Source organism: Arabidopsis lyrata (assembly GCF_000004255.2).
Source record: "Arabidopsis lyrata subsp. lyrata unplaced genomic scaffold ARALYscaffold_2, whole genome shotgun sequence".
Classification (NCBI taxonomy): domain Eukaryota; kingdom Viridiplantae; phylum Streptophyta; class Magnoliopsida; order Brassicales; family Brassicaceae; genus Arabidopsis; species Arabidopsis lyrata.
The window spans coordinates 15,416,457-15,441,176 of record NW_003302554.1 but is presented as its reverse complement, the minus strand read 5'-3'; the positions used below and the strand labels follow the sequence as shown (position 1 = coordinate 15,441,176).

At 35.0% G+C, this 24,720-nt stretch overlaps 5 protein-coding genes across 5 annotated transcripts; 3 read left to right on the top strand and 2 right to left on the bottom strand.

The window, feature by feature from the left end:
- The first annotated feature begins 503 nt into the window (after positions 1 to 503).
- LOC9324944 (inter alpha-trypsin inhibitor, heavy chain 4) lies at positions 504 to 4,125 on the top strand. The gene is made up of 12 exons (XM_002888835.2): positions 504 to 1,048; positions 1,168 to 1,326; positions 1,410 to 1,625; positions 1,708 to 1,797; positions 1,881 to 1,997; positions 2,085 to 2,354; positions 2,433 to 2,592; positions 2,674 to 2,751; positions 2,868 to 2,968; positions 3,046 to 3,216; positions 3,284 to 3,358; positions 3,440 to 4,125. Exons 1-12 carry the CDS (start codon positions 668 to 670, stop codon positions 3,893 to 3,895), a joined length of 2,274 nt encoding a protein of 757 aa, XP_002888881.1. The 5' UTR covers positions 504 to 667; the 3' UTR covers positions 3,896 to 4,125.
- Positions 4,126 to 9,274: 5,149 nt separating this feature from the next.
- Positions 9,275 to 11,719, top strand: LOC9324943. Its single transcript, XM_021035701.1, has 6 exons — positions 9,275 to 9,888; positions 9,977 to 10,058; positions 10,247 to 10,830; positions 10,922 to 11,087; positions 11,183 to 11,249; positions 11,337 to 11,719. The coding sequence occupies exons 1-5, from the start codon at positions 9,883 to 9,885 to the stop codon at positions 11,200 to 11,202; spliced, it is 858 nt and encodes a 285-aa protein (XP_020891360.1). The 5' UTR covers positions 9,275 to 9,882; the 3' UTR covers positions 11,203 to 11,249; positions 11,337 to 11,719.
- A 514-nt stretch (positions 11,720 to 12,233) lies between these two features.
- Positions 12,234 to 14,751, top strand: LOC9323500 (transmembrane protein 87A). The gene is made up of 4 exons (XM_002888833.2): positions 12,234 to 12,594; positions 12,913 to 13,927; positions 14,034 to 14,170; positions 14,318 to 14,751. Exons 1-4 carry the CDS (start codon positions 12,401 to 12,403, stop codon positions 14,499 to 14,501), a joined length of 1,530 nt encoding a protein of 509 aa, XP_002888879.1. The 5' UTR covers positions 12,234 to 12,400; the 3' UTR covers positions 14,502 to 14,751.
- A 74-nt stretch (positions 14,752 to 14,825) lies between these two features.
- On the bottom strand, positions 14,826 to 17,132 carry LOC9323499 (exocyst complex component EXO70A1). The gene has a single exon (XM_002887389.2). It carries the CDS (start codon positions 17,007 to 17,009, stop codon positions 15,111 to 15,113), a length of 1,899 nt encoding a protein of 632 aa, XP_002887435.1. The 5' UTR covers positions 17,010 to 17,132; the 3' UTR covers positions 14,826 to 15,110.
- A 1,478-nt stretch (positions 17,133 to 18,610) lies between these two features.
- LOC9324942 (pollen receptor-like kinase 3) lies at positions 18,611 to 21,749 on the bottom strand. Its single transcript, XM_002887388.2, has 2 exons — positions 20,480 to 21,749; positions 18,611 to 20,394 (listed from the first exon to the last, which is right to left on the bottom strand). Exons 1-2 carry the CDS (start codon positions 21,374 to 21,376, stop codon positions 19,357 to 19,359), a joined length of 1,935 nt encoding a protein of 644 aa, XP_002887434.1. The 5' UTR covers positions 21,377 to 21,749; the 3' UTR covers positions 18,611 to 19,356.
- Between the last annotated feature and the right edge of the window lie 2,971 nt (positions 21,750 to 24,720).

The following is a 24,720-nucleotide window of genomic DNA, read 5'->3' as shown; positions in this document are numbered from 1 at the left end:
AATTAGCAATTGCAAATTTGAATTCAAAATAACAAAGAACCTCAAAAGCATGTTAGTTATTTTCTTTCCTACCAAACTATTATTGTGTTTAAAGTCAAAACTATTATTGAGTTTAAAGTTGAAACTATTTATACCATCTCGAAAGAAAAAAAAAGAAAAACATACTCCCTCTGTTTTAGTTTAGTTGTCGTTTTAGAATTTAATTTTTGTTTCATAATAGTTGTCGTTTTAGATTTTCAATACAAATGTTTTGTAAAAATTTCAGTTTTATCCCTATTGTTTTAATGTTTTGATCAATAAAAAAATTATAAAATATCATAATAAAAGGGTAAAACATAAAATTTAATGATTTTCTTTCTTAATTTGTATGAGAAAACCTTAAATGACAACTAAAACGAAACGGAGGGAGTATCAATTTATTCCACAGGAAACTAAAAAAAATTATCTACATATAAATCCGTGACTGTTGTGGCGGCAGGGATGCTTTCCACGTGTACATAATCCATTGGGTACAACATCCCACTTATTAAAATCTTTTTCTCGCCGTTCCTTTCACCGGCCGATTTTAAAATCCCCCTTTAAACACGGACCTGATAAATCTCTTTTCACTTTCTTCAACTTCGCTCTCATTATCGCCGAGAAAATCTCGCCGGAGAAAACCAAAAGAATGTCGGAAGAGTTCGCACTTCGAGTAGAGCAAGGTCTTAAGCTCTCAAGACGAATATACTACGGCAAAGGCATCACTCCTCCTGTAGTACCGGATTCTCCTTCATCGCCGGAGAATTTTCTTCCGACGGCGATTACGGCTTACGCTTCAATCACAGATCCGGTGGCTGTTGATAACCCCGACGTTCCTAGTTACCAGCCGTACGTTCACGCACGATGCGATCCTTCAGCGCTCGTGCCGCTTCAGATGCTCGGAATTGAGATGAGAGTAGATTGTTGGCTCGACATGGCGTTTGTCACCGTCACCGGACGGTGGCGAGTTCACTGCGTTATGCCTAGCAAACGCTTTGACTGCTGTGTCGGTGTTCCTATGGGTGAGAAGGTAATTTCATTACAACAAAACGACAAAGAAACTACTTTATCTATCTTTTCTCTTTCTTTCCATTAATAGAATTGTTTCAGATATTTTTTGGGAAATAAGTGGAAGACATTGTGTAACAGGGCACACTTCTAGGTGCTGAGATTGATGTTTTAAGCAATGAGAAATCTTACAAGACCAAACTAGTTACAGAGGATGAAACTTCTGACTTTGAAAACGTTCATAAAGACAAAGATTCTCGTTTCTTCAAGTCTCATATCTATACTTTCAAGATCCCACATGTTTGTTCTTTGTCTCACTTTTTATAGTTAATTTCTTTGGATTTTGTTATAAATGATGCTGAAAAAGTTGTTGTTAATTATAGGTTGTTGGAGGATCAATCTTTTCGGTTAATGTGAATTGGTCTCAGAAATTGATTTACAGAGACGGCAAGTTTCATCTCAATGTGCCTTTTAGATTCCCTGCTTATGTGAATCCTGTAGGCAAGGAGATTACTAAACGAGAAAAGATTGTGTTAAACATGAATTCTTGTGTTAGTGGCGGTGAAGTAGCTTCTAGTTATACAAGCCATCCTTTAAAGGTATTTAATTGTGTTCACAGTTTCTTTGCTTGTTTTCAGATTGTTAACTGTGGATTGAGTAATGTGTGACAATCATTCTCAGGTGATTCACCGTGAAGCGGGTAAATTAAGCTGCGAGTATGAAGCTGAAGTACCATCTTGGTCAAGGGTTGATTTTGGTGTTTCATTCAATGTGAGAATTCTTGATTCTTTCTCTGAAGCATTTTTGTATTCTTCTTCTTGATCCTTAGGATGATCTTTGTTTGCCTTTTACAGGTTTCCTCTGGTGATCTGAGTGGTAATGTTTTGATTAAGTCTCCATCTCCATGGGATTCAGATGACAGAGGAATTTTCTGTTTGTATCTTTTCCCTGGAACCACCAAGCATAAGAAGGTTTGTTTGTTCTCACAACAACTACGAATCTTTTGCTTTATTGTGATATGTTCACATGATCAATGCAATGTTGTTATTTATCTACAGCTTTTCAAAAGAAGAGTTGTGTTTGTGATTGACATAAGTGCAAGCATGAAATGGAAGCCGCTTGAGGATGTGAAGAAAGCTTTGTTAGAGTGTTTGGCTAAGTTACAAGCTGAAGATGTTTTCAACATAATCGCTTTCAATGACGAAATTCTTGAATTCTCAACTTCAATGGAGTTTGCAACAGATGAAACTATCTCCGCTGTGACTGAATGGCTTGATACTAATTTAATTGCAAATGGTGGAACAAACATGTTACTTCCCCTCAAACAGGTCCTTTTTCTAGAATCTCTTATCTTTTTCAATACATAAGTCAAAACTTCTGAGACTCTTCTTCATGTGTGGTTTTAGGCAATAAAACTACTTGAAGGAAGCAATATTGGAGTTCCTCTTGTATACCTTGTCACTGATGGATCTGTTGAAAACGAGAGAGAGATATGTAATGCTATGAAAGAATCTTGTAGCAGAAACGGGAAATCGATTTCTCCTCGGATATCTACCTTTGGCATTGGTAAGTAAAAGAATACTCTGCTTTTACTTGCTTGCTTCTCTCATATAAATATCAAAATCTTGATTAGAAACAATTCCACAGGTTCTTTTTGCAACCATTACTTCTTGCAAATGCTAGCGCGGATAGGGAATGGTTACTATGATGGCACAAACAACACAGGTAGATTGTAATCTCCTCTGTTCTATTCGTTTGATTATCGCTGATAGTGTAACTAATTCAGAATCAAGAAACTAAAAAACATTTCTTGGCTTTGTATTAACAATACACCTAGCCAGATTCATTCGAGCATCAGATGAGTAGACTATTTGATATAGCTTCTTCAACGATCGTAGCCAATACCACTTTCGACGCTCTCAAACTTCTCCGATCAGTCGAGGTAACTTAGCAACTTCAATAACATACAGTTGTTGGATTTCTTTCTTGAACTTCTTCTTTTCTTTGTGTCTTTTGCAGCTGTTTCCTTGTCATATTCCAGATATTACGCTCTGTGATCCTTTGATCTTGTCTGGAAGATACAAAGGAGAGTTCCCAGATGAAGTTGAACTCAGAGGCACACTGGCTGATATGAGCTGTTTCACAATAGAGCTGACAGTGCAGAAGGCTAAAGACATTCCTCTAGACAAGGTTTACTTAATTACTCGAAAATGTAAGAAATGTAACAAAGCTTCTTTTGCTAACCTTTAAAACACAGGTTCTTGCTAGGAGACAAATCAATGAACTCACTGCTCGAGCTTGGTTCGAAGACAAGAAAGAGCTGCAAGAAAAGGTGTAGTAGGGGTTGTGATTTGACATTGTTGGTCATTTTTTCTTCTTCTTAACTTATAACATCTTTTCCTTCCTTGATCAGGTCATGAGATTGAGTATACAAACAGGGTTTCCAAGCGAATACACGCAAATGGTTTTATCACTCAAACACGACGAGGAAGAGAAGACGATGGCAAGACCTGTTTCAATCAAAGAGATTCTAAGGAACCCACCGTACCAAATCCACAAGCAGATGCAGAGGAGCAACAGTGTGAGAACGAGTTTGCTTGGGAAACAAGGGTATGGGTTCGGGAACGTTACCGCTACGTTAAAGAACGTGCCACCGTGGATTGAGGAGCCGAAGGAGACGGAAGGAACTGAACTTCTGATAAGAGCGGCATCAGGAGTGGTGGACCGCGTTTGCTGTATGTGTTGCTTGCAGTGCATGTCAAGGGTGAGTGATCAGTGCACCATTGTCTTCTCTCAGCTTTGTGCAGCTTTGGCTTGTTTCCAGTGTATTGGTTGCTGTTTCGAAGTTTGTGGCTGTCTTGACCTCTGAAACTCAGAACATTGCGAGAGATACAAAATACACAATTAAGGAGGGAATGTAAATTCAAATAATGGAATTACTTTCTTCAGAAAAAAAAGAAGAAGTAAAAGTAATGTGTTACACCAATATATGTACGTGTAATTAGAGTTGTATTGTAAGCCAAGTTTGAAAATTAGAAGACTAATGTACTTAACTACTAATATACTGCGATAGATTTATTAATTTATGAATTTAGCTGATGTGTTTGGTTTATTAATTATTTTATAATTCTAGAAAAATTATTGGTAGGACTTGTTTGCAATGTTTGGATTCACTTGCAATGTCGCTGAAAGGGAAAATCAAATTATTCATCATAAATTGTTGTAGATGGAGTCTCGGAAAAAGTAATTTGGATGAGCTCAAGGTTAAAAAAAAAGAAAAAAGAAGAACTTATCAAAAAAATTTAGTTGCACAAAACCTGTATGTGACAACAAAGAATACAACAAGACTTATCACAAGATGTCGATGATTTTGTTAGGGAACATCATGAAAGGGATGATCAACTTCTTTTATTGTGAAATGTTTTAGATGTAGTCTTGGATTAGCTTCCTCACCCAATTTGGTATGTATCATCTTTTGGATTTAGGATCCATTCAAGCCGATCACACTGATCCAATACCATAGAATCTAGTCGATACATTTATCGTCGCTAAGAACACCAAATCATGTCTCATTATTGAACCAAATGCCTCATAACTTATAGAAACCACTAAAACACCAAATGCACCAATGATCTGGTTATTAACTTTTTATTAGTTGTTGGCTTGTTGCTTAATACTTTTGATAAAAATAATGTGATCGCCATATTCTATGTGTAGTTTACATAATTGCTGCCCTTTACAATAATATTAGGTGATCTTATAATATATATACATTTGAATCAAGCTGTACTATGATCGTGATAGTAAGCAAAATAAATCAATTACAACTAGGCAACCACTTTATATATAGTTTTGTAAAAAAAAAAAAAAATTGGGAAGAGGATCATAATCGGTGATCATATCCAAATTCAAACTCGGTGCTCAGGTTCAAAGACAGACGACGAAGAACAAGTACCAATAACCAATAGACAGCAAACAAATTTCTACATTGTTATCTTATAGTATCTCTAACAAGATTAGATTAGCCTGTATTGACTTATAGACAAAGAGATTTCAGATCCAATGAGAATGATCTGTTTAGATATACTATTAAAATAGGACAGTAATTCTATTGGCAAAAGGTCATTGAAGAAGGGAGAGAGTTGAGTAGATTTAGAAAGGAAGCGGTAGAGAGAAAACATTCCAGAAATGGAAAGATTTAGTATACTTATGGAAAGGTTACAAAACACAAAGAGACCTCGTCATGCTCACTTCACGTGCTTCCCCATTTTCTTCTGCTTTCTTCTATCTGTTTTTCTTATCTCGATGTATATCTCTAGCTCTCTCTTCTCCCTCTCTCTAATTGAGTAATTGAAAACCCTTTTTGCATCTTAATTTGGTGATTACTATTAAGACCCCTGTCAAAGTTTATATTCTTAACTTTCATTTTGTGTTTTATGAAATCTAAAGAAATTCCCGAAACATGTAAAAATTCGAGTATTACGACAGCTTAAAGACTTCACTGGCAAAAAAAAAAAAACCACAACAATTTTCGTAGATGATGGAAGTCGATTCAACGATTCCTCATTAATCCCCGAAACATGTAAAAATTATCCTTTCATTTTGTAACAATTCTTGTTTTAAAATTTGTAACATAGTTTTGAATACACAATTTGTAATTAACGAGTAATCTATTCTGTAACCGTAAAAGAGAAAATCTCACTTCCTAAACGAATGGCACGCTGACGAGTTGCATGACGATCAATTGATATGTATATATATTAGTACTCTTATTTTTTTTGTGGCTAGATTAGTAGTACATAAGTACTTTCAGTAATTTGATCAGTTGCATATAAATTATTCAGATGCCTTACACGTGTTCTGTTTAAAATCACAAAGACATCACAAATGTTGTTAATCACGATTAGCAAATGTTTAAGGCAACGTATCAACCATATAAACCACATATTATTTCCAATAATGACGGTTTATGTGGTCCGCAATTCATTTCTTCTCCTCATTTCCCTCTCATTTTTTTAATACCAATGTACCATTTAGAGTCAAGTCGCCACAAACACTTCGATATGTTTATGTTAATTAATCTGGATCTTCTCTCAAGATACTGTTAATATCTAATGATATAATTATAATCAAAGAAGAGAAGGCAATAGAAGAAGATAAAGTAAAAACAAAGTTTTATGGGGACAAAATAAGATATGCATGTTTCCTCCAATGATGTTAGTTCATTTCGTAACATGAAACGCTATTGGACTTTCGTAATTCCCTTAAATTATGTTATATATCTGTATAATTGTGTTAGAATTACCAACATCGATGCATAGAAAATAGATTAGAATCTGTTTTGCTATTAATAAATCACATGCATAGCAATGTATTTGATTAACAAACATTGTATTTCTTAGTATTTATACCGTTATACATATAGCCAGCATAAATTACTCCCTCTGTTCTTACAAGAGTGATGTTTTGAGTTTTACACATTAATTAAGAAAAAGTTATTTTTATAAATTTTATTGTTTTATTATTAGTTTAATAATATTAATTTCATTTCTCTCCTTTCTCTATTGGTCACAAATAAAAATAGTAATGATGCTATTACAAAATATCAATCTTTGTGGAACAAGAAAAAAACCTAAAACATCAAATATCTAGGAACAGAGGGGGAGTATGTTATATGTAAAAAAGAAAAATACATGTTACAGTATTTAGTAGTATATAAATAATACAGTTAGTCCGAATAAATAAATCTATAGAAAGTAATGAAAATCTCTTGGATTTTGGTGCATAAATTGCTCGAGTTCTTTGGCTATTGGCTCTATCTTCTAATCTAGAGCATGTGGAATTGGTAGTAGCCGTTGAAAGTCAACCCGACCCCTTTGGGAAAGAGGTTGTATAATTGGACCCACCGTTACCCAACCTTTTCCCTCAAGCCACGTCCTTATTTTCTTATGTTTTTTTACTAGAGTAATTACACAACCCAAAATGATAATTTAAAATATAATTACAGAAATATATAAAATTTTAAGATTTAATCCCAAATGATAAAATTTCCACTATATTTTATTTTCTTCACTTAAATATTTAAATAATTAATCTAAGAAAATCATTATACGGTATATATATAAGCACCTTTTTTTTTTTTGTGCAAAAATATATAAGCACCTATATCTAAATATTACGGTAGAGTAGATATTCGTCTTTTGAAAATTTTGTATTTATGATTTACTCTGTTTTTAACGGATATCGATTTTAGTATTTGATTTGTGTCGTACAATTACAGATATCAAATTTTTTTGGATTCAAACAAATCTAATGGACATTTTATTCAGCTGTATATGCTACCACATAATATAAATAATTATAAAATGTTATTGATATGTAACACATTGAATTTTTTTTAAAAAAATATCTTATATTATGAAATAGAAAGAGTATTTTTTTAGTTTGAATTTCTTAAAACAGTTTCAGTTGTTTTTTCATATATTTTTTTGGTAAACGCAACTAAATCAACAAAATAGTTTAATTAAAGACAAGTGGAAAAGGCAAGGGCAGGCACGACGTGGCATATGTCGATTGGACCAGAGTTCACGTGATTGGAAGTGGTGCGGTGGGCTCAACTCTCCGATGATAAAGCAAGACTGCTTTTTTTTGCTTTCCTTTTGTCTCCTTCTTCTTCTTCTTCTTTCTTTATTTTTTCTTTCTCAGTTCTCATTCTGCTTTTTGTAGTTTTCCTTTTATTTAAATTCACTTAAAATTATGAAAAAATTAAAAATTAAGTTTTGACACAGAAATTTTAAGAAAAATATTTTTACTTGATTTTTTATTAATGGATTTTTAGTTACCGTCATTATAAAATATACCAAATCGTATGGTTATTTCAGTCTTTCCATAACTGTGTATACTATGTATCAAATCTACTAAAATCTGTCAAAAAAATCAATTTACCATAGTATTTAAATTGACTATATAGTGAATTTCAGGTATCATAAATTCAAAAGTACTTTATTTTCATTCAAATCTTTTTTTTTTTTGGTTGTCACACTCACACCATTTTCATTCAATTCAAATTTTCGTTTTGAAACTTAAAAAAAAAAAAACTTAATGCAAGTATCAAAATTAAGATGTATTGATCAAATTAACATTTTTTAAATACTTGAATACAAAATTATTTAAAACATATTATTAAACGGATGATGCGTTAAAAAAAAAAGTACCACTGTACCAGTATCGTCAATAGTTTATGGTGATAATACCATCACATAAAAGTCGATAATGTTATTTTTAGATGTGCACAGACTTGGTCGATAAAAAAAAAGATAGAAGTTTTGGATTTTGTTTTGGATAATACCTAAGAAGATGAAGTAGAAGCGGTGGAGAAGAGAGAAGCGACGATCTGACGGAGGAGGGAGAAGCAACATAGCGAAGAAGAGGGCAACGAAGAAACGAAGAAGAAGAGATAAAATGTTTTGGATTTTGTTTTTTTTTGGTGATATAAAAATGATTTTTATTTTTTTTGTTTCAAAATTAAATAAAAATGGCAATTTCGTTATTATAACGTAGAAACAGGTTAGAAGGTCTTTTTACAAAAGATATGAGTCATTCTAGTTATATCTTTCAAAACAGAGTCAATCTAGTTATTTCTATTAAAATGTAGGTCATTCTGAATAATTTTCACTTATAAAATCTGGGATTAGTATACATTTCTCATAAGGCTTTGTAATGCTAACGTGGTACCATGAAAAGTGTAATATATCGATGATTAGATCAAAATGCGTTACACGCCCACAACATAAGATGCAATTATTTGATGGAAATAAAATGGATAGAGATGAGAAATCCAGAGGGTAAGGGGACAATGGCATGAGTTGCTTCGTGGGGTTTGCTTTTTTTTATTTCTCTCTTTCTTTCTGGCTCTTTCCATCTTAGATTTTTCTGAAATGCTCTATAATTTGATATCAGCCTTACAATAAATAGTTTACATATTTAGTTTTTGCTCTTAAGAATTACTTATGGATCAAAGCTTTAGAGTGCAATTTTTTTGGTCAATAATACGTTTCACAGTAAGAGGTCATACTTAAAACGATATATATTTCATGAAAATATTTGTTGACGTTTGATTTGTATTTGAAAGATATTTTTTCCTAAATTCTTTTTAAGCTACTTTCAAGAAATCTATTAAAAATGTAAATTTCCCCGAAAACCACACACAAATAACAAAATGTGTAGAAACCTCTATATCTTCGTGTCAGCATAGTAACCATTCAATGACGAGACAAAATGGTTTCTAGGGATTCAATATAAATTTCCTCTCCTTTTATAGATAGTCGAAAAATGGTGAAAAGAGATTAATTTGAGGCTATTTGATGAAATGAAGTGCCGTTATATGAATTATGATCAAAGCCGTGACGTTCTTTTGATACAAAACTAATATTTTTATAATACTCTGGTAAATTAATTAAAGATATAATACAAATTAAATATTATGCACCGAAGAATGTTTCTTTGGACCTCGATCGTTTGCATGGGGACATGTGCGTCAATATGACTCGTACGTCGTGAGCTGGTATGAACTATAAAGAAGAGTGTGAGTATCTGAACCCAAGTTAACCAAAACCAACTCCGAGAATTTTCTTCTTTAGAGAAAAACTTTTTTTTTCCTTCTTCCTTATTTCTTTCTCTTTCGAAGAAGTGAATCTGGACGAAGAACTAAGGCCGTCATTTCGGAACTTGAACCATCAAATTCATCAAAAAGAATTAAAAATCTTAAGTCTTTGAATTTCTTCTTCTATATAAACTTCTTGACTCACCAGAAACCTGAATATTTCATTTCGTTTTTTTCTTCTTGGTCATTAAGACATGAAGGTTCGTGTACTCTTATGATATGGTTCATTGATTTCTCAAATTAATAGTGTAACATGATCACTCATAAATATATATATTTTTTCTTCAGTTCTTCGGGTGGATGCAGAACAAGCTACATGGGAAACAAGGGATTAATACTCATAGACCAAGCATATCCTCTGTTTCTTCTCGTAAGTTCAAGATTACACTAATTAAATTCTATTGTCTACTTATTCGTTGAGAACCATTTTTTTTTTTTATTACCAAACTTGTTGTCTACTTGGGACATGTGCAATTGCAAAAATACTCCTCCCAACATTCTATTCTCCTATACATTGATTGGCTCTCTGATTATTTTATTTTGTTTTATGTAAACAAGATCAACCGAGAGAGGAGTTTAGCGATTGGCCTCATGGACTACTCGCGATTGGAACGTTCGGTAACAAAGCGCAGACATCACAAAAAGTTGATCAAGAAGAGATTCAAGAAGAGACGGTGTCTAAAGTGGAAGGTCAAGCACAAGATAGAGATCAAGAACTTTCTTCAACCGATGATCTAGAAGAAGATTTCACTCCAGAGGAAGTTGGGAAACTGCAGAAGGAGCTGACGAAACTCTTGACGAGAAGGAGCAAGAAGAGGAAGTCTGATGTGAATCGAGAATTGGCGAATCTTCCTTTGGATAGATTCTTGAATTGTCCTTCGAGTCTTGAGGTCGATAGAAGAATCAGCAACGCGCTTTGTGATGAGAAGGAAGAAGACATTGAGCGTACAATCAGTGTTATCTTAGGGAGATGCAAGGCGATTTCGACAGAGAGCAAGAACAAGACGAAGAAGAGTAAGAGAGACTTGAGCAAAACCTCTGTTTCTCATCTTCTCAAGAAGATGTTTGTCTGTACAGAGGGTTTCTCTCCAGTTCCTAGCCCTAGCTTGAGAGACACGTTTCAAGAAACAAGAATGGAGAAGGTACTGCTAATTAAAATTCATATATAATCACGATTTCAAACTTAATTAGTTTTTTTTTCCATGTCTCTGATTATTTACACTGTATATACAGTTGCTGAGAATGATGCTACACAAGAAAATAAACACTCAAACTTCTTTAAAGCAAACATCAACGAAAAAATACTTGCAAGACAAGCAACAACTTTCTTTGAAGAATGAGGAAGAAGAAGAAAGAAGTAGTAGCGATGGGGGTAAATGGGTCAAAACAGATTCCGATTGTGAGTTTTAGATCTTCTGATTTCTTACAAGATGAAACAAGAAAAAAAACAAAAATAACATGAACTGATTCAATATTCTTGTTTTTGTTTTGCAGTCATTGTTCTTGAGATCTGAATATTTGATTCACTGTTCCCTTTTCATGTTCTTTCAAGAAAGTACAGGTAATAATTAAGCTGAACAAAAAATCTTAATTACATTTGCTTTGCATCTAAAAGCTGAATCTGATATTAGATCTTATGTTTTTGCAGATAGAGAATCTTCAATGATATCGATCAAGACAAAGAAAATTCAAAACATTCCAATCAATTTCATCATTTTCTTTCTGATGGAAGTTTTTGGGTCTCTCTCTATCTGCAGAGAGCCCATGAGTCCCTTTTTTTGCATGGTTGGGTCCATAAAACCAAAACATGTTTTGGGAACTAAAACATCAGATAGTACATGAGATATTTGTATGCGTATGTGTGTATATTATAAAGATAGATGATATATACATGTATGCACGTAGTTGTGTATTTTCAGGTGGATAACCTTTGGTTTATAGAAAGACCTTTTTTTTTTAACATGCTCTGTAATCTCTTTTTACTTCTTGTAACACACAAGACTATTCAGATTAATAATACCTTTTTTCTTAGCCTTGTAACTATTGTTATATTTTAGAGACTCATTGGTCAACATGAACTTGATAGTTTGAAGATATGCAGCTATAAACATTAATTTGCAATCCACACAACATATATTTGTCTCCCAGAACATCTTGATTCACTCGATAATCTTAGAAATTAACAAATTTATAAAAAATTAAAAGTAAAATCTTCCAGTCACTGTGATTTTATGCATTGAAGGTATCCATCATAAACATGGAGAATAAAATATCGTCAGGTCTTTGATCATTGAAAATGTTCATCATAAATGAAGTAAAATATGTCGTATAGATCTAATAAAGTCCAAATAAAATCGTCTATATACCGGTTTTCATAATTTGCAATTTATAATAAAATTCAGGAAAAAAAAAAAAAAATCCAGTTTCCATGGACAGTTTATTGGGCACACGAAGGCCCATCCAATAATTGTCAGCTACTAAAATATCAAACCCTCTATCTAGTCTAGAGGCTTTACTAGTCCAACTAAACGCTTTCTTTCATATTGTGGATCATCTATCTCTGGAGAACGATCAAGGTGCAACCTTTAACAGCCGTCCGATCAACCGACCCATTTTGACACATCTCAGCTCTCACTGACTTCTTCAGTCATCAGCACCTGCGCTCTCTTTCTCCTTTCTTTCTTCAGATCTCTGCAACAAATTGGGTTTACAATGTTGCTCCATCTTCTTCTTCTGCTTTGTCTGACTTCTTCTTTGATAGTCCAAGCGTCGGTGCATGAGTACCGAAACGAGAGATTCATTTCTAAAGGTAACGCCTTTGTCTTCCATGGTGGCAGTGAAGGCATCTACTCTTCTTCTCCCTCTGATAACTTCACTTCCGAGTTCGATGCCGCTTCCTTTATCCGGTAATTTCAGGGTTTTCTTAGCTCTCTGATTTCCATTTCTTTAATATAAGGGTCAGACAAAGTTTCTTCTTTTAAATCTACTTAGGAGGATCTGATTTGTAATCACAATTCATTAAGTGCAATGTTCGTCAATTGGGTCATTGTTAGTTGGAAGATTGTTACTTTACGGCGTTGGATCTTATAGATAAACAAGTATCGTCAAGTTCCAAGCTTGTTTAGTTCTTTGAGTAGCTTCTTTAGCTGTTCTGCTGTTAAAGCTTCTTAATTTGAAACTCGTTGTGTGTAAATCTTAATCCCACGGCGCAATGCTATTGACAGGTTTGAGAAGATCAAGTTTCAGAGGCCTGAGGAAGTATCTAACAGATCCTCATTACCTGTCCAAGCCGTGGTTTTCGAGGTAGAGGACCGGGAAAACATTGGAGGATCTGCTTATGGTGGGCAAAGAGCTGTGTGTTGCACATCTGATCTGGCGAAACTCGGTGTTTGTTCTCACGGAGATGTCATTTACCGCCCTTCTGCTAAAGATTCTGGTTGGCCACAAGTGTTTGGTGTCTCGTTTGCTGAGAATGAGTTGTCTGTTACGCTGCCTACAAGATCGATCCAGGTCACTAGGACCGGGATGTACAACCTCTACTTCATTCATTGTGATTCTGATCTCAAGGATTTGGTTGTTGAAGGGAAAACCATTTGGAAAAACCCTACCGGATATCTACCTGGTAGGATGGCTCCATTGATGTACTTTTACGGGTTCATGTCGCTTGCTTTTGTGTTGCTTGGCATTTTCTGGTTCTCGCAGTGTGCTAGATTCTGGAGGGAAGTGCTTCCGTTGCAGAATTGCTTAACTTTGGTGATAACACTGGGGATGTGTGAGATGGCACTTTGGTATTTTGATTACGCTGAATTCAATGAGACTGGGATCAGACCAACCGTCATCACCATCTGGGCAGTCACGTTCGGTTCTATCAAGCGTACAAGTGCTCGTATTATCATCCTGATGGTTTCAATGGGCTACGGTGTTGTGAGACCTACGCTCGGGGGTTTCACATCAAAGGTTATCATGCTTGGGGTCACCTTCTTTATTGCATCTGAAATTCTTGAGCTGATGGAAAATGTCGGTGCTGTCAGTGATCTCTCAGGGAAAGCTCGACTGTTTTTCGTCCTTCCTGTTGCAATATTGGATGCGTTCTTCATCATATGGATATTCAAATCTCTTTCTGCTACGTTCAAGAAGCTTCAGACCAGAAGGTTGTTGGTCAAGTTGGATATATACAGAAAGTTCACAAATGCTTTGGCTGTAGCCATTTTGGTTTCCTTGGGTTGGATTTGCTACGAGGTAATATTATAGCAAACTGTCTTTAATCCCAATAGTGCAAGAACCATTGGATTGTTCTAATTCAAAATCAGAAAAAGATCTGTACTAAAGCTTTTGACTTTGGCAGCTTTATTTCAAATCAAAGGATGTTTACAACGAACATTGGCAGAATGCTTGGATCATCCCGGCCTTTTGGCAACTGCTCTCCTTCTCGCTCCTACTTGTTATCTGCTCTCTCTGGGCTCCATCTCAGAACTCAACTAGGTAATGCCAAATCCAAGAAGAACATCGATATGACCTTTGATGTTCGTCAGTTGTTATCAATAGTCATTGAGCCTAAATGTGAATTACACTGCAGAATAGCCAATAGCACGGCATCTGATTGTTTGTACCGTTCTTATTTTCTTATAGGTACGCATTCTCTGGATCTTCTGTAGATACAAGCGCGGAGTTTGAGAAGGACGATTACACACTAACCCTCATTAAACCATCTCCAATTCCTTCTCACGATGTCAAGAACCTCTCAGAAACCAGACTTTTACAAGCGGACGAAGGAGAACCAGAAAAAGATTTGGAGGAAGACAAAAGGGAATAAAGTAGTGACAACAGTCACAATCATCTACTTGATAATCCATTCTCTATATCAACACCCTCAATTTTACTACATGTATTCTTTTAGGTCACATGAGTTTAGTTTGTACAATACAAAGGTCAAGAAACCAAATCACCCTTTGTCTTCGGTGTTGTAGTGTTAGTTGGGGTTAGTTTGTGTGTGCTCTGTTTTTGTAATGTTTAAATTTCAATTTCATAAGTTGCATTATAGATTGATGTTTGGTTTCTTGTAACATATGCATTGGTCTATCACAAGCGTGGAGAAAACCATAACCAAAACCAAACACCCCAAATAAGGCGTACGAAGGGCTTGAAGTCTTTGACATTGAGACAAAACAACTTATATGAACAAGAAGGATATAAGCTAAGAATTTGGCAAGTAACCAAACAGATATATTATAAGTTCATACAACATTACAACTCATGAATCTGAAAACTTAAAAATCAAAGTCGTATCATCAATCCTTCTTTCTTTCTTGCTCGGTTTTTGGCTCTCCCGCAAAGAACCCGAATTTGCGAAAAGAATTCAAAGAATCTGTCTCCGTAAAACTCTAAAACTTCAGAAGAAAAAAATAATAAATACTTATCTCTCTCACTCGGATCGTCTTCTCAGATGCTGAGTTGCAGAACACCCCTCAAACAAGTCAAGAACCTCGGTCTCTAGTTCTTCGACTGAGATCTTGATGTAATTCTCCGGGTGTTTCCCACTCTCTATGTGACTCCTGAACCGCCCGAGAAACGATCTGTAAGCTGGACTAAGCTTCTCCAATATCGAAATCTTCAGCTCTTCCCTCAGCTGAGAATCCGGAACCAACCATTGTGATTGAACCCTATGAACTTCCTCAAACAAAGCATTAAAAGATTTAAACCTCTCTCTCAACGCACTTCTGGAAACACCTGATGAGAAACTTCCTTTCGTATGTAACCCTTCATCTCTTAAACAATACAAGACTTTAACCCAAGCAGCTCTTTGGTAATACGTCGCAGCTTGCCTAAACTTACCCGTTAGCTTTCTCAAGTAAAGATCACCGATCATTTCCCGTAACTCCGGCGACCCTTTAATCTTCTGAACAATGTAATGTGCGTTGTTCATGATGAAAAGATGCGATAGAGCTGCGTTTTTATAGTACTTTGATTTGCCTTCAAGATTGAATTGCAGGATCACTATGATCCAAATCAAATGAAGTGCTAATGGACCTTTGTTGTTCTCTAACTCCGAAAAATCGAAATCTGGAGTGTTTGAATCCGTTGAGTTTCTCGATGGTTTCGACATTATGAGATCGATTAACGTTGGTCTATACTCTGAGATCAAGCTAATGTAGTTCATCACGTACCTCGTCAATGGATGTATCGTACCTCCAGGAACTGGAACTCTAGAAGGTTCACGGAGAACGGCGTTTTCGAATTCCGATAATATCCCTCTCGCCGCTTCCGCCAATCTCGATAATATCTCCGCCGCTTGAACTCTAATCGAATCTGAAGATTTCAGATCGAAGACCGACTCGATATCCGGCAATAGCTCAATCAAAGCGTCGTGTAGATCAAGGATCTTAAAAAGCTTCTCCGGCGATCTCCGGCTGATACTAATCGCCTCCGCGAAGTTAAACAGCTGAATCGCCGGACCTTTAACGGTTTCCATGAAACAAGCTTCGTGGATGTTGACAGCTCCGACGCTTTCAAAAACATGCTCACAGAGCAATTTCTCGCTCGCGAAGACAACTCTCACACAGATCTTAGCAGCTCGGATCCAACGACGGATCTTCTGCTCAAGCGCTTCCCAGTTTAACCTCTGAACATCTCCGATGCTAAGTTTCTCGATCCCTAACCGCCGGAAACTCGAATCAACGGCGGATTTGCGAACGCTTCCGTACACTTGAATACATTCACGGAGATAACCGGCGGAGACCATTCGCCGAGCAATCCAGCTCAGATGAATCACCGATTCGATCGGAATCAGCTCGATCTCGCGTATACTACTGGTGGATCTACTGTAACTACCTCTCCCCGTCGGTAATCGAACCGCCGCTGAACCGGTACTTGCACTCGAACCGGATCGTTTCAGAAGATCCGTTTCTTCTTCCTCTTGCTCATCTTCTTCGTTACCATTATTACTACTACTTCCATCTTCATCAACCTCAAGCTGAGAAGAAGATGAAGACGACAACATTAACGAATCAGAGTTGATCGGAGAACTATGAGAAACGAGAATATTCCGGAACTCGTCTTCGAGACGAGCCATAGCGATCTGGATAGCTGAGTTAGCTCGATTCTCAATTTCTCCACCGGAAGATACAAACTTTTGGATTTCATCGACGGCGTTGAGGAAAAGCTTAACTTCTTGTGGATCGTTGAATATCATCTTCTCTCTTGCTTCTTCTGACGCCGTTGCGTCCCATCGGATGATGACTTTCTCAGCCGAGTCGAATCCGGAAACTGAACAGTCTCCTCCACCTCCTCCGTCGCCGCTGTGAGTTTGTTCATGTGGTTCCATTGTTTCATGAGAATAATACAAACACAGAGAAAGAAACAAAAAGTGTAAAACAGAGAGACTTCTTCTTTTTTATGATGGAGACTGGGAAAAATAAAATAAAAACCAACAGTAGAATTTTAGATGCTTTTTTTTTTTTGAAAAATTAATTAAATAAACAAATACATCCAAAATTTATATTTTTAAGATGCTTTTTAACAGCTTTTAACCGCCATGGGAAGCGCCTTTTTCAAGTTAAATAGAACATTTTGATATTTACGAAAAACTGTCAAAATTCAGTTATAAATTGCAAACATTAATTTGAAATTTACGATTTGTTATAGTTTTATTTTGTTACCTATTACATCATCATAAAAATATTTGATTTAATTTTTTTTTTGATAAGAAATATTATATAATATATAAAATTTTTATAAATAATAATTTTATCATACAGTTTTCTCTATATAACACTCGGATCTACGATAGATATTATATATATACAATATCCGATAAACATATTTTTTTATAAAACACAAGATCACAATAGACGGCTTTGCCTACAATATTTTAGAATTCCTAATAAATTTGTATTCATAATCTAAAAAATGTGCAATCTTTCGAAATTGAATTTCAAATATAATGTAAAATTATGAGATTTCTTAAACTAGATAAAAGGTTTCCACTATCATAATAATAAAAAGAAAAGGAAAAAAAAACATTTTACAAATTAAATGTAAGGTAACTAACAATGTAATTTTTATTAAACTGGTTAAAGAGTTCAAAAGGATAAATAAAATGTGTTGTTTAATAATAAGAATCATATGAAGCAAGTCAACTATTCGACTGCTGCAATGGGCCGACATTCACGTGCTTGCACCCGATTTCCCATGCATTATGCCTTTTTAAAAGATTCACGGTGAAGTTAGTATGACAAATTTTATTTATATAACTTTCACAACAAAAGAGATACTTCAAAAATCAAAATAGAGGAAAAAAAAAAAGAGATACTTCAATTATGTTTTCTGGATTTCTAAACACTTGTATTAATTGCTTTTTTCATGAATTAATATCATTCTTTTGCTCTTATGTGGGATATAAGATCATTCAAATAATTATCGTTTGTTTGTCGAGCAAATAATATACATATGGGCATATATTAATGTTGAGCCGTATAATTTATTGAGAAAACTAATAGTGTACTAGTTTTTGTTTCATGAAATTACAGTGGGAAACATTATTAATTATCTTATATTATTGATATGGGACAGTCGAGAAACATGGAGGTCAATTTACAAATAGAAGAAAAATAATGTTGCACGAGTGGTGCTCTGCTGGATTGAGCCAGTGAGAATTTCTTAAGACTTTTTAATCCAAAAATTTAAATTTTAAAAATACGAATATGAGTTCAATTCGATGAGGTTTTTATAAAGATAACAAAATGGTCCTATTAAACAGTAATGTGGACAGCTCATCTTATGCAAAACATTTATTGGGTAAGCAAATGTCATTAGATTTTTCCATTTAATAATCATCACGAAATTATATTTATTGTAACTCTATACTGATAGATGCCTTGATTTGATGTTTGAGAAATTCACTCAAGTCATATTTGTTTGTCCTGGTTCAATGTGCGTTAGATTTCTAATTAATGCCACTAATATATTGCATCTAACATATTAATACTAGTATTAGATAAAATGGTTATATTAACACAATAATACAATTTATTCGTACTCGTATAATTTGTTTGTTCATAGAATTATGAGTGATGATTAATAATCAAATGCAGTGATGGGTCTTTTGTTGTCTGCTAACTTAATTCTGGCCATAATTTAATTATTTCTAATTTTCTATGATAGAAAAAAAAAACATAATAATTTCACGATTCGTTAATCTACAGCTGTGTTTAGCTGTCATACAATTCAATTTATCAATTTTCTTCTTCATCACGTACGTATACACAAACACGTGATATGGCATATTATTGGTTCGTAATTCGTAACTTTCATTGATAATATAATCGCTAATGGTGTGTGTTTAATATACCAAAGTTTGCAAGTGGTAGTAAACCAGAAAATCTCTAATGATATGTGTGTTTAATACCAAAGTTTACAAGTGGTAATGAAAACAGCAAATCGCTTTAATGATGTGTGTTTAATAGTACCAAAGTTTACAAGTGGTGGTAATGAAAAACAGCAAAACAGACTGATAACTAATCTATGCCCAAAACGTAAAAACACATCTTTTTTGTTTACAAGTAGCCTTAAGTTGATTCTTTAATCATATACAAATTTAAACAGAAAAAAAAAAAATACAAAAATGGTGAATCTGCATGAATCTAACGGTTGGAATTGATCAAACGGTGAAGCTAAGTTTCTATGGTGATAAAGTCGTCGTTAGAATCTTCTATAGTCAGTTCATCGACGACTTCAGTCATATTCGGTCTCTGATCTGGATCTTCTCCGGTACATTTCACACCGATTCTTAAAACGTTCTCAATTTCCTCCTCTAAAATTTTATCTTCAGCGGCGGCTGTAACCACCGTCGGATGAAGCAGATCCATCCAACCACCTTGTTCCACGGCGGATCCAATCCACTCCACCAAATTTGCCCCACCGGCTCTGTTCAAACCGGCGTATTGAGACGGGAATTTTCCGGTCAAGATCTCAAGAACCACGACTCCGAAACTAAACACATCAGATTTTGCAGAGACGGTTCCATCACGATCCGCTTCTGGAGATTTATATGCAACGAGAGATTGAGATTGAGCGTCTGGATTGATTAGTTTTTGAAGTCCGAATTCGGAGATGAGTGGCTCGCCGTCTTCCGCAAGAAATATATTGCTCGATTTTAGGTTTCCATGTGGTAGGTTTAAAAACCCTAATTCTCTATGGAGATACCACATTCCTCTAGCGATTCCTTGAATGATTTTGAGTCGAGAAGGCCAATCTAGTTGAAATTCTTCGTGATCGCCGTGTAATCGGTGAAGCAAACTCAGATTAGGAACGAATTCAAACACTAGCAATTTCTCGTCTCGTCGGAAATGGTAAGCTAGAGGCGTTAATATGTTCTTGTGTCGCAAGCTTCCTAGTTTCCTAATCTCCTTGTCGAATACGTCAACACTCACTTGGTTCATTACTGTCACACGTTTCACCACTACCGTGACGCCGTTTGAAAGAACCGCTTTGTACGCAGATCCCACGCCTCCGCTACTGCTAGGACGGCTGCTTCCTCCGCCGGGATTACCAAGCACGTGAGCCGCCGCTTTCATCAAGTCCGATAAACCAAAAACACCTTTTTCCTTGTTGACCATCACTAGGTCTGTCGTCCCAGCCACACCTTTATTCAATTCGCCGGACCGACTGCTCTTACTTTGCCTTGAGCTATTTGATCCCTCAACAGTTACCTGTCTCAATCATATCAAAAAATTGTGTGATTTTTAAGTTTAAAAACTCTCTTTTTAATATTTTGAGATGTGAAAGTAACCTGACCTGAATTTGTTGGTCATCACTATTGTCTTGTTCAGAGGTACGCCGTGCCTTCTTCCTCCGTCTCTTCTTTTTCTTTTTTCGGAAAGCTAAGGAGACAAGCACGACGATAAGAAGCACTCCTAATGTCCCGAATGCTAAAAAGTATTTGCTCTTATTTGCATCTTTCATTGTTCCTTCTATCGTTATCGATGCAGTCGAATTTTTTGGTTGTGGGCATGCAGTTGATAGCTTCGCGCCACAAAGGCCAGAATTCCCCGCAAAACTCTTGGCGTCGAATTTCAACAAACCGGGAGGTATTTCTCCGGTTAGTTGGTTGTTTGATAGATCAACAATAGCTAAAGTCGTTTGTGTGAAATTAGGTATACTTCCGATGAACTGATTGTTTTCGAGGCGTAACTCTATGAGATTTGGCAATGTAGTTGCCAATGAGATAGGAATGAGACCAGAGAACTCGTTGTTTGACAGCCACGCTTTCTTTAGCGATACCATTGTTTCGAAATAATCAGAAGGGATGTTACCAGAGAATCGATTTCCTGATATGTAAAGCGACTTCAGAGCGGTTAATCTGTTAAACTCGGGTATGTCACCGGAGAAAGAGTTGTTCATTATGCTGATGGTGCGTAAAGAGGGTAAGTCTTTTAATGGAGCGACATCAACTTTTCCTGATAGACCCATCTGTTCGATTTGAAGGCCAAAGACAGAGTTTTTGTTGCATATCAATCCGATCCATCGTTGGCTTTCTCCACAAGGCTCTGAATCTGGTGTCCAAGAATCAAGAGACTTGGTGTTGGTTAATGACTTCTTGAATTTCAACAAAGATTCTGATTCGGTTATCGAATTCGCAGAAAGTGCTGTTAGAGATAGCACGAACGGCCAGATTAGCCAGGCCACGGCCATTTACTTAACCGGAGCTAGGCCGCCGGGAGTTTCAAGAAACTCTTTTCTTATTTTTTATTTTTTTTTGGTTAACCAAAGTAGCTTTTTTTTTTTGGGGGGGATTCGATTTACTAATTTTTTTGTATTCCTTGTCTTGTTTCTCGCTTTGTCTCTGTTTTCTCTGTCTTTTGTTTTTCTTTGTCATTTGTGATCCATTGGATGAGAGGAACTTAGGAGCTTATGGCGCGAATGTTGGTTGAAAGAGTCAAGATTGAGAAAAGCAAGAGCGAATATAAATAACAGGTAGATATGCATTCTTGTTTGTTTGGCCCATATGGCTACTGTTTATTTTATTTCCAAGCCCAAACTCGGACAAAGTTGATTATCGTTACGGGCTATATATAAGTTTTAAATGTACAAGTGACTTAGAACACAAGTAAAAGCTAGTGTTGTAACAACAAGTGAACAACTATCAAAAATTATATATATATATATATATATATATTTTTTTTTTTTTGAATAACCGCGGGTCTCCCAAAGGCTTCCTAGGCCCAAAGACTAATCCCACGAGGCTGGCAATTCCCCTATGTAAACCTGCTAGTGGCCGTGCCTTGAACCCCGGTGGCGGAAGTCACAGCTGTGACCCCTTTACCACTAGGCCACAAGGCCCGGTTAACAAAAATTATATTTTTACGTGTTACGTGTAACTACTATTAAGTGATACTCCAAATTTCGCTTCACTACAAGATAACCCATGTAAATAAATTTTATGGGAAAAACAAGTAGTTTTGGCTTTATTTGGAAGAATCCAATGTCAAAATTTTAAAGAACACAATGGCTTGATGAGCATGTAGATGAACAAATAAGCCAATGAAAGCAATGACGGCAACGGGACAACTATGATCTATGGCCAAATCCATTGTACAATAAATTCTCATAATAATCTGTTTTTTTTTTCTTTGTAAGAAAATAACATACATTACATAGAAACCATGCAATGGATTTGCAAATCTATAATTCAATGCGATAGAAACATGTAATCAAGTTGAATATTCTATGTTAAATAACATTCAACAAAAAATTTTTTTTGTGTCAAATGTATCACATAGCAAATGATATAGTACTAACATCTATTAAAAACATGATAACCGTATCTCTATGCCGAAAACAAGAAAGAAAAAAAGATAAACGTATCTCTAAGACAAATTGACGCCTCCAAATGTAATCATAAATTAGTTTTAGCTTTTACAGTTCCTAACCATTTCCAAATATGAGAATATCGAACGAATATTTATAAGTTTGTTATGTATCATGAGTAAAATGCACTAATACTCATGTTATTATGCAACTAATTAAGAAAAAAAAATCTATTTTTCTGTAGACCATACATGTATGTATTCTAATGGTTTGACTTAATTATTGTCCTTGTTGCATTTCTATCCGGTTTCAATTATGCAATTGTTAAAAAAATGTTATTCCTGTTCCGCGTTTTATGCATACTTGTTATGTTATTAAAACGTAATAATCTTTAGGCACATATGTTATTGTCATACTACAAGAGGATCATGTGAAGAAGCTGCAACATTTTGGTGTTCACATCCAATGTATCAGTCGGTGTCAAAGAACCAATTTGTTTAGTCATTGTTGTAAGTTGTAACGGACCTACATTATATTCGTCCCCTAAATTTTATGTTAAGTATAATCACACGTCAATGCAAATGAGTGTATGTATAATCTTTCAATTGTCTTCTATATTTGTTTTTTTCCCAGATAAGTACCATTATATTTACGAAGATAACAACTGTTACATAGAATAACCACCACCAGACCAAACTTACCCGAAGACCAACTGTTACAGAGACACGGTCAGATGGCGTAACACTAGCTATAAATTAAAGGAGATGTTACCCAATACTCAAGCTTAAGTTAACACACCAAACCTAAAATTGTTGTCATCATCTTGATTATGTCCATACAGTTAGTCTCAAAACAACAATTGTTTTATTGATATATGTTTTGAAGTCCAACTTCGAGTGGATGACTGAAAGATTTCCCCGTTAACGTTGGTTTTGTTTGTAGTCTTAGTAGTATCCTCACACAATCTTGATTTTTGCACATCAAATCTGTTAGAATATGACATTCCCTTATTTTGGTTATGATCAAATATGTGATCGAAACCCAACTTGCGCTTCCAACAATGTAGATAATCTTCATGTGAAATTGCGAATATTTTTTTGTCTTTTGTAAGTATTAGAAAATGACAATGGATCTACATTGCATTTATAATTAAAACACGCATATATACATGTACATATATATATATTAGACTCAAGTTGTTGGTCAACTATTGAAATCATATGATATGGAAGAGTCTTCAAAGTTCAAAATATTGTGTAATTATCTTGCAAGTTGCGATGAATAATTCAATAACAATGATTTTTTCCCCTTGGCGCCATCGTTTACGACATTTTATTTTAAATTCTTTATTGGTACTCTTTGGCATTGCCTCTCATTCAAAGAAAATTCAACGCTCGACTTCATAAACCAAACGGTTAAGATTTAATTATCATTATAGAAGTAATATTTAACTGATCACATAACAAAATTCATATTAGGACTTAACAGAAATCGTGAGAAATAGAAATTTTAATAACTTTAGCCCAAAAAAATAAACTTTAACAACATATGTATTCTATGGAACTGAATCCTAATGATACAACAATTCACTACTAAGCCACAAACACAAGCTACTAATTTTAATTACACTCATTTTGTAATTAAAAAATAATAATTACAAAACCTATGGTAGTACCGTTTCAATATATAATAAGACTTATGGCAAAATTAAAAAAAAAAATTAAAACCTCTTAGTAATTTAAAAAAATATATATTTTGGATCTTTTTCCTTAAAATTTTTTTTAAAACTAATATTGGACCCTTGCCATTTGTCTATTTTGCCTAGGAGTAGAGACAGGATTCGGGGTGGGAAACTTATAAGAGCATCGGTGGTGTCTCGTGAAGACTTACAACAACAACGACTTACAAACAAAAGTATTACAATAATATCCTTTTCTTAAAAAAGAAAAAATCCGTTTCTTAAAAAAAAAAATCCTTTTCTTTTAGTAAAGTATAGAGAGGAAAAAAATGCAAATCATGCATGAAATAAGGTTGGTACCGCTTTTTGCACAAAAAAAAAAAAAAAAAAAGGTTGGTACCGCTAAGATATCGACACGTGTTGACATCCAAATGTACATAAACAATACTTCACGTGTCTGTCGGGGAAAAGTATTCAATATTCATCGATAAATATCCACTCACAAGTCATACTGTTGTCAATGGCTCCCACCTATTAAATTCGTAATAGC

Coding starts and splice junctions, on each gene's coding strand:
- LOC9324944 (XM_002888835.2), top strand. CDS start 668: ATGTCGGAAGAGTTCGCACTTCGAGTAGAGCAAGGTCTTAAGCTCTCA. Junction 1,327..1,409: donor ATACTTTCAAGATCCCACAT/GTTTGTTCTTTG, acceptor TGTTAATTATAG/GTTGTTGGAGGATCAATCTT. Junction 1,998..2,084: donor GAACCACCAAGCATAAGAAG/GTTTGTTTGTTC, acceptor ATTTATCTACAG/CTTTTCAAAAGAAGAGTTGT.
- LOC9324943 (XM_021035701.1), top strand. Junction 10,059..10,246: donor CATATCCTCTGTTTCTTCTC/GTAAGTTCAAGA, acceptor TATGTAAACAAG/ATCAACCGAGAGAGGAGTTT. Junction 11,088..11,182: donor GGTCAAAACAGATTCCGATT/GTGAGTTTTAGA, acceptor TTTGTTTTGCAG/TCATTGTTCTTGAGATCTGA.
- LOC9323500 (XM_002888833.2), top strand. CDS start 12,401: ATGTTGCTCCATCTTCTTCTTCTGCTTTGTCTGACTTCTTCTTTGATA. Junction 12,595..12,912: donor GATGCCGCTTCCTTTATCCG/GTAATTTCAGGG, acceptor TGCTATTGACAG/GTTTGAGAAGATCAAGTTTC. Junction 14,171..14,317: donor CCATCTCAGAACTCAACTAG/GTAATGCCAAAT, acceptor ATTTTCTTATAG/GTACGCATTCTCTGGATCTT.
- LOC9323499 (XM_002887389.2), bottom strand. CDS start 17,009: ATGGAACCACATGAACAAACTCACAGCGGCGACGGAGGAGGTGGAGGA.
- LOC9324942 (XM_002887388.2), bottom strand. CDS start 21,376: ATGGCCGTGGCCTGGCTAATCTGGCCGTTCGTGCTATCTCTAACAGCA. Junction 20,395..20,479: donor GTGATGACCAACAAATTCAG/GTCAGGTTACTT, acceptor TGATTGAGACAG/GTAACTGTTGAGGGATCAAA.